We start from the raw sequence: 8,038 nt of genomic DNA, 5'->3' as shown, positions 1-8,038 counted from the left end.
ACAAAAAGAAAGAGAGAGAGAGAGAGAGAGAGAGAGAGAGAGAGAGAGAGAGACAAGAAAAAAGACAAAAAACAGGGTGCTTCAGATTTGGAGCATCTCCTTTCTCTCCAGCAGAGCAAACATGGAGCCCACACCCACTCCACTCACTCCTTTCTGCCCCATCCAGGTGCCTGAGCGCGGGGGCCTTTCTCGGGGAGGAGCGGGCTTATCTGGAGAGCCCATGCAAATAAGCTGACACGACTCGCGTCTCGCGGCGGCTTTGAAGTGAATCAGATCAGAAAGGGGTGGGTTTCACTCCACACACACACACAGACACACACACATACACATGTAGGGGGGTGGGTTGGAGGAGGAAAGAGGAGGGGGGGGGGGAGTGCAGGAAGGGAGAGGAAGACTCCACACACACCATTTCCACAGCAGTGTGTTTCGACGCAGGACTGTACCTTGAAGGAGGACTCCTTTATTTTTTCTGAAGAAGGGGCTGCCTGGCCACACCGGAGGGCTGGACATACTGTAAGACAGAATGACAGTGGGTTAGCTTTATACACACACACACACACACACGCACACGCACACGCACACGCACACGCACACACACACACACACGCACATGCACATGCACAAGCACACACACACTTAACACCCACACACACACCCACACACACACACACACACACACACACACACACACGCACACGCACACGCACACGCACACGCACACGCACACGCACACACGCACACGCACACGCACACACACACACACACACTTAACACACACACACAACCACACACATGCACTTAACACCCACGCACACGCACACGCACACACACATACACGCACGCGCGCGCACACACACACACACACACACACACACACACACACACACACACACACACACACACACACACTTAACACACACACACACACACACACACACTTAACACACACACTTAACACACACAAACACAAACAAACAGCTCTGGAATGGTGTTGAGAAGGCAGGGTTGGCTGGTAGGGGAGAGCATGAAAGGCAGTTGCTGTATTATATTGCAAAATGGTACAGGGGAGTCCATTAATCACTGGGTTTTACCTTCCTAAATTACAGGCCTGCTAATGTATTGGACTGAAGCAACCCTCCAAAAGGCTGCCCAGCGGGGATTCTCCCTCTCTCTATCTCTCCCTCTCTATCTGTCTCTCTCCCCCTCCCTCTATCTCCCTCTCCCCCCCTCCCTCCCTCTCTCCATCCCTCTCTCTTCCTCTCTCTATCTCTCTCTCCCTCTCTCCCTCCCCCCTCTCTCTCTCTCTTTCCCTCTCTCTCTCCCTCTCTCCCTCTCTCTATCCTCTCTCTCCATCTCTCTCTCCCTCTCTCTCTCTCTCTCTCTCTCTCTTTCCCTCTCTCTCCATCTCTCTCTCCCTCTCTCTCCCTTTCTCTCTCTTTCTCTCCCTCTCTCTCTCTCTCGTATGGACAGAGCGACACACAGAAACAGGAACCAGCTCTGTGGCTACCTCCCCACCAGCACGTTCGATACTAATGTTGGTAAACAACTCAACAACCCATCCGTTACTCAAATGTGTGTAAAGCAGTCAACAACTGAGAGACAAACATCCAAATTAGTTTTTACCCTCTCTATTTACAGTTTTTGCCCATTGCTTGAACACTTTTTGCAAAACTTAAATAAATAAAACCATTCACATCTATGTAGAATTGCAATCCTTTGTCAAAATGTCACTCTGATGACAAAATTATACACACTTGCATCATATGAAAACACTTTCAGCTTAGCACACTAGTGCACACTTTCACACTAGTGTACTTAAAGACTGCACTCACTGCTTTTATTCAGTTCATCAGTTAGCATTGCGTGGATTGGAATGCGTCAATAGAATGTGTTACGTTTTGTATGTGTCGGATGGTGGGGGTACGCGAGCCGAGTCAGGATGTAGGTGGTGGTACACGGGAAAGAAAGTTTGGGAACCGCTGCTTTTCAGTACTGTACAGTAAATGCAGTGACGCAAAAATAAAAATACCCAAAATACACTACTGTAAAACAGGCTTAGATGAGGTGGACTCTCTGCCCAGCTTCCCTGATCCATGATCCACCAAAGTTTCTCTAATATCATCTGAAATATTGTTCCGTGCAAAGCCTCTTCCACCACCTCCTACTCCTCTCTCTCTCTCTCTTCCTCTTCCTCCACCTCTTGCTCTCCCTGCCTCCATGTTTGCAAAGTTCTCAAAATGGCTCAACTGAGGCCTATTTGTGGCTGGCTGATTGGAGTTCAGTTTTGTAAGTAAGTATTTTCAGGTGTGTGTCTAAGTGTTTTCAATCATCAAATATGTTTTGTATTTTATATAGATGTGCTGTCCCAATGTTACCCATGAGATTTAATTTATGAACGAAGTGTCTTATGTATGAAATAGTGTGTAGTGTGATGCAGAAGAAGTGTCTGTCCTCTCATCAGTCCTGAGAGAGGAGGAGGAGGGAAAAAGTGAAGACAGGAGGAGAGGAGATGTAGAGAATAGAAGAGAGGAAAGGTGAAGAAAGGATGAGGAGAGATGTGGAGAAAAGATGAGAATAGATGAATAAAGGATGAGAGGAGAGGAGGGTGAAATGGGAGGTGATGAGATGGTAGGACTGTAGCCCTGTACCTACTTACTTAATCATTTGGCTGATGCTTTTATCTAAAGCGATTTACATATCAATTATTACATGGTCCAGTCTCCCTGGAGCAACTCGGGGTAAATTGCCTTGCTCAAGGCCACAACTGTGGCAGCCAGGAATCGAACCCACAACCATCTCTGGTTAGTGACCACATGCTAGCCAAGCTCCTATTCTGATACGCTACCACCACCCCTATCCTCTTATTAGCCCTGTCTGGGAGAAACAGAGGAGGAGAGGAGGAGAGGAAGAGGGGAGGAGGAGAGGAGGAGAGGAGGAGAGGAAGAGGGGAGGAAGAGAGGAGGAGAGGAAGAGGGGAGGAAGAGAGGAGGAGGGAAGTGCCCTTGTATGAGCCGAGCATGACGAGAGATCAGGCAGAAGAGCCTCTATCATTACAGGAGACAAGTGGCTTCTTGACCAAGTCCTCCGAGCTCTCACTCCCCTGTCTGCATGTGTGTGTGTGTGTGTGTGTGTGTGTGTGAGATAAAGACAGAGAGAAAGAGAGAAAAAAAGAGGGAGAGAGAGAGAGAGAGAGAGAAAGAGAGAGAGAGAGAGTGAGAGGCACACAAATCTAATCAATGAGAGGTCTCATCTTCAGCTGAGCCTCCCTTGCACTCTGCCCTCCCTCGTTCTCTCTCTTTTTCTCTCTCTCTCTCTCTGTTCCCCCTCTCTACCCGGGTGAGGGCTGCAGCCCCGATACCAGTGCCTGTGTGAGTGACAGGCTGTGCCCCCGTCCCTGTGTAAGCTTCTTAGAGTATATTAACTAATTGGGACGGAGAACAAACGCAGCAGAAGCCGCGCCGCATTCAGCGTGTTTGTCTACATGACACATTAAAACCACAAGCCTGGGAGAGACCCGCGGCTAACATACACACACACACACACACACACACACACACACACACACACACACACACACACTCATACAAGCACTTAAATGGAGATGTGCATGTGTTGCTATGGAGTCTGCACACACACACACACACACACACACACACACACACACACACATGTACAGATGCACACACACACACACACACACACACACACATGTGCAGATGCACAGACTCTCACACACACACAGAGCAACATCACAAATCAGGCTCCATTTAAAGATGACTAATCTTTGCTGGCAGCAGACAGACGATTAGCCCTGACTGCGGAGAGATAACTCAGTCACGGTGTGAGTGGGAGACAGAGGTAACTAGAGCTCTGCCCCTCGTCCATCAACAGATACTTTATTGGCAGTGTTATTGGTCAGACCCCTCACGCCCCGTGTGTCTGGAGTGCAGAGTCCAAAAAAAACCCGAAACGAAACATATTTCGGCCGAAGATTTTTTACTCACAGCCAACAAGTCACTTCTTGATCAGTAGGCTAGTTGCTTGGCAACCGAAACGATATTTTCTCTCGATATTTATATTTCTCTTCTCTCTTCCTTTCAATAAATTCTTTCAATTCTTTAATTGGCTGAGCAAACACTCGGCGAGGCAGTGACTAACATCCGACTAGCAGAATTTGTTTTCCCAAGTCCAAAAAACACACGTAGAAGTACAAACCGTGATATTATGCACACACCATCAACTGGGCGAGTTTATTGAAACGTTTGCTCAAACACTTTAAGCTCTGGGCATATTCCAAACGCATATGTGGCGATGACGGGAGAGACGTGCTGGCTTCCGCGTCTCGTCTCGTCTCGGCCCTGCGTCCGCACCGCTGAGAAGCGCACACACACACTGATGCTAATGTTAGCCTGGCACAAAGTGAGCAGTCACACAGCCCGTCCATACCAGGGGGGGGGGGGCCTCCGTGGCCGACACAGGCTGGGCTCTGTGCTCTGTAGGCTGGGGCTGTGCCACACCGAGGCCCCCTGGGGTGCCCTGGACCTCCATCCTGTCTCCGCCACCTCCAGCTCCACCAGCACACAGCCTCCTCCCTGCCGGCCAGGCTCACAGAGTGGCAGCCAGCGCAGACTTGGGTTTAGATTCCCCGCACACATATGCTTTGCATCAGCTTACCGCAATGGTATGTGTTGCCATGGACACAGCATGCCTTGTGATAGACGACCTGGGTCCCTTTTTTTAATCAGCTGTGTGAGTGTGTGTGTGTGTGTGTGTGTGTGTGTGTGTGTGTGTGTGTGTGTGAGAGAGAGAGAGAGTGAGTCAGAGAGAGAGAGAGGCTGCATGTGTGTGTGTGTGTGTGTGTGTGTGTGTGTGTGTGTGTGTGTGTGTGTGTGTGTGTGTGTGTGTGTGTGTGTGTGTCTGTGTGTGTGTGTGTGAGAGAGAGAGAGAGTGAGTCAGAGAGAGAGAGAAGCTGCATGTGTGTGTGTGTGTGTGTGTGTGTGTGTGGTGGCTGCTAGAGATTGTTTTATTGTTATTATGTTCCCTCTGCCCTATAAAGCAGCAGCAGCAGCAGGAATGGGCTTTGACACAGCCAGCCGCTTGGTTCTCTGGACTGGACAGTAAAATGTTTACGCGCTTGGCAGAGGGGGACGAAGAGGGCAGAACAATGGAATCCCTTGTGATGGCATTCTAGAGTCTTTGATACAGTTCCATATCAGCTCCAACTCCTGCACCATCCGCTCTCTGATACAGTTCCATATCAGCTCCAACTCCTCCACCATCCGCTCTCTGATACAGTTCCATATCAGCTCCAACTCCTGCACCACCCGCTCCAACTCCTGCACCATCCGCTCTCTGATACAGTTCCATATCAGCTCCAACTCCTGCACCACCCGCTCTCTGATACAGTTCCATATCAGCTCCAACTCCTGCACCACCCGCTCTCTGATACAGTTCCATATCAGCTCCAACTCCTGCACCACCCGCTCTCTGATACAGTTCCATATCAGCTCCAACTCCTGCACCATCCGCTCTCTGATACAGTTCCATATCAGCTCCAACTCCTCCACCACCCGCTCCAACTCCTGCACCATCCGCTCTCTGATACAGTTCCATATCAGATCCAACTCCTGCACCATCCGCTCTCTGATACAGTTCCATATCAGCTCCAACTCCTGCACCATCCGCACACTTGTCGTCTGCATATGAGGGGGGGGGGCTCTCCCTTTCCACTTCTATTTGTGTTTCCTACAAGAGTGCCATTCACAGGTCACCCAGACAGGAACAGTGCCTTAAACAGAGCTCATGTTCTCTGAAGAAAAGATCATTTTCTCCATAAGCAGTTGTGATCCATCACATGTCATGCTCCCTATGTTTGAGTGGCTCCCCTCACGACGCAGACTCCGTTGTCATGGCTGTAAGACCCAAAGGAGGAAGGTGACCTTTGTCCCCAGGGCTGTCCAGCTCCTAAACTCCAAGCATCCCCCCCCCCTGGTCTTTGGACTATTGGACTATACTACAACACTCAGTAGATTGATGACTGTTGCACTCATCCCATACCCTTCCCCCGTTTTTATATATAATAAAATACTATATATAACTTATTTTATTGATGATGTACTGTACGTGGTGGAATATGCTGCTCTTTGTGCCATTTAATTGCACCCCAGGGATGAATAAAGTGATTTTGAATTGAACTGAATTCTTAACGCTCTCCATAACTTGATTATATTTAACTGTCTCATGGTACAGAGCACCGGTGGAAAGGCTCACGGGGCTCTCCGGTAACACTCAACCAGGACAGCAGTGAAATAGCATTATTTGCATATTAAGTGTAAGTCAATGAAATGAGTAAATAATGCTAGGGCATAATTGATGCTTCAAGCAGCCATATTTCCCGTTCTGTGCGAGCGAGAAGAGATCGCTGCTGCTCTCTGCCGAACTGCTGTGTGGGATGGATCACCTGACTGAGAGGACCCAGTGTTCTTATCTGAGGACCCGCGGGAGAGGGGAGACGACATGAGAGCGCACGGACACCCTGCTCTGTCCTGTGAGAGACAAACTGTGCATGAGAGCGCACGGACACCCTGCTCTGTCCTGTGAGAGACAAACTGTGCATGAGAGCGCACGGACACCCTGCTCTGTCCTGTGAGAGACAAACTGTGCATGAGAGCGCACGGACACCCTGCTCTGTCCTGTGAGAGACAAACTGTGCATGAGAGCGCACGGACACCCTGCTCTGTCCTGTGAGAGACATACTGTGCACTCACTCCATCAGGGGCTCTGGCAATGTGGGGTTGAACCACAAAAACAGCAAAGAGACATTCTTCCACTGCAATGTGTGTATACCGTGAAGGTGTGTGTTTGCATTATGTCTGTGTGTGTGTGTGTATGTGTGTTTGTGTGTGTGTGTGTGTGTGTGTGTGTGTGTATGTGTGTGTGTGTGTGTATGTGTGTGTGTGTGTGCATGTGTGTGTGCATGTGTGTGTGTGTGCGTGTGCGTGTGCGTGTGCGTGTGCGTGTGCGTGTGCGTGTGCGTGTGAGTGTGAGTGTGAGTGTGAGTGTGAGTGTGCGTGTGTGTGTGTGTGTGTGTGTGTGTGTGTGTGTGTGTGTGTGTGTGTGTTTTATGTGAAACATATGGGCTGCGGGTTGGACTCACCATGGCTCCCTGGCTATTTTTACCCATGAACCCTTGTTTCGCTGCGACGGCAACTCCGAGCACAGACACCGTTCGTTCCGACGAGCCTAGAGCCATCTGAGCAGCGTGAGCATGCCGCAGCGGCTAAATGCATTCCTTCAACAAAAGCTTTCCCCTTTTCAATTGATCCTGTAATCTCATTTCAAATCCTATCGACCACCACTTCTCTCCCTTTTTCTCTGTTCTTACTCCTGAAATCACAATCCTCTTTCACTAATCTGGGCTCTAATTAGTTGCCAGGGCTGATTTCCCTCTCTTGTGCTCTCTTTAACTCCATGCTACACTCTTTGTTTCTGGAAAACTCTGCCGGCCATTTTCCACCCGGCGAGCTGACTCCATCCATCCAGTCATTCCTGACTTCCACAAAGAGGTGGACAATGCACACAATTACTGGAAGGCATTCCAGGGGGGAAGAACCTTGCGAATGCCGAGAGAGGAAATTCCACGATCCGGCAGCTTTACCCAAGCTTGACCTCTAAGGTTGGCAAAGACACTTGACCATGCCTGCCTCCTCCCCCTCTTCCTCCTACCCCCACCACCACTGACCACTAACTGAAGCCCAGACATGGTCAACTCAATAAAGTCAATAGTGTGTTTGTTTACGTGGAGGGTGTTTGTTAAAGGGGTTAGCTATGTCCACGTGTGTGCTTTCACATTAGCCGTCTATTTACATGACTGACTCAGGGGTCACACGAGTCCAAACACACACACACACACACACACACACACGACCCAGATAGAAGCTAATCTGGATCCCATCATACCCAACTTCAAGTCTTTAACTCAGGAGGACGGGACAGATGTGCAGCACTGGGACGGGTCAGAACGAGACCGAGAAAAGAG

The 8,038-nt window shown here is 49.5% G+C and overlaps 1 protein-coding gene across 5 annotated transcripts in view; it reads right to left on the bottom strand.

Moving 5' to 3' along the window:
- The window catches only part of foxn3 (forkhead box N3), a 70,531-nt gene that overhangs the window by 16,220 nt on the left and 46,273 nt on the right, over window positions 1-8,038 (bottom strand). For all 5 annotated transcript variants that reach the window (XM_042072257.1, XM_042072256.1, XM_042072255.1 and 2 more), the window contains one exon: window positions 444-511. In XM_042072257.1, the coding sequence (XP_041928191.1) occupies window positions 444-511 (68 nt within the window). The remainder of the gene's footprint in view (window positions 1-443; window positions 512-8,038) is intronic.

Source organism: Alosa sapidissima, chromosome 19, assembly GCF_018492685.1.
Source record: "Alosa sapidissima isolate fAloSap1 chromosome 19, fAloSap1.pri, whole genome shotgun sequence".
NCBI classification, from domain to species: Eukaryota; Metazoa; Chordata; class Actinopteri; order Clupeiformes; family Clupeidae; genus Alosa; species Alosa sapidissima.
Note: the sequence above shows the minus strand (reverse complement) of the source record. Positions and strands in the feature narration are given on the sequence as shown.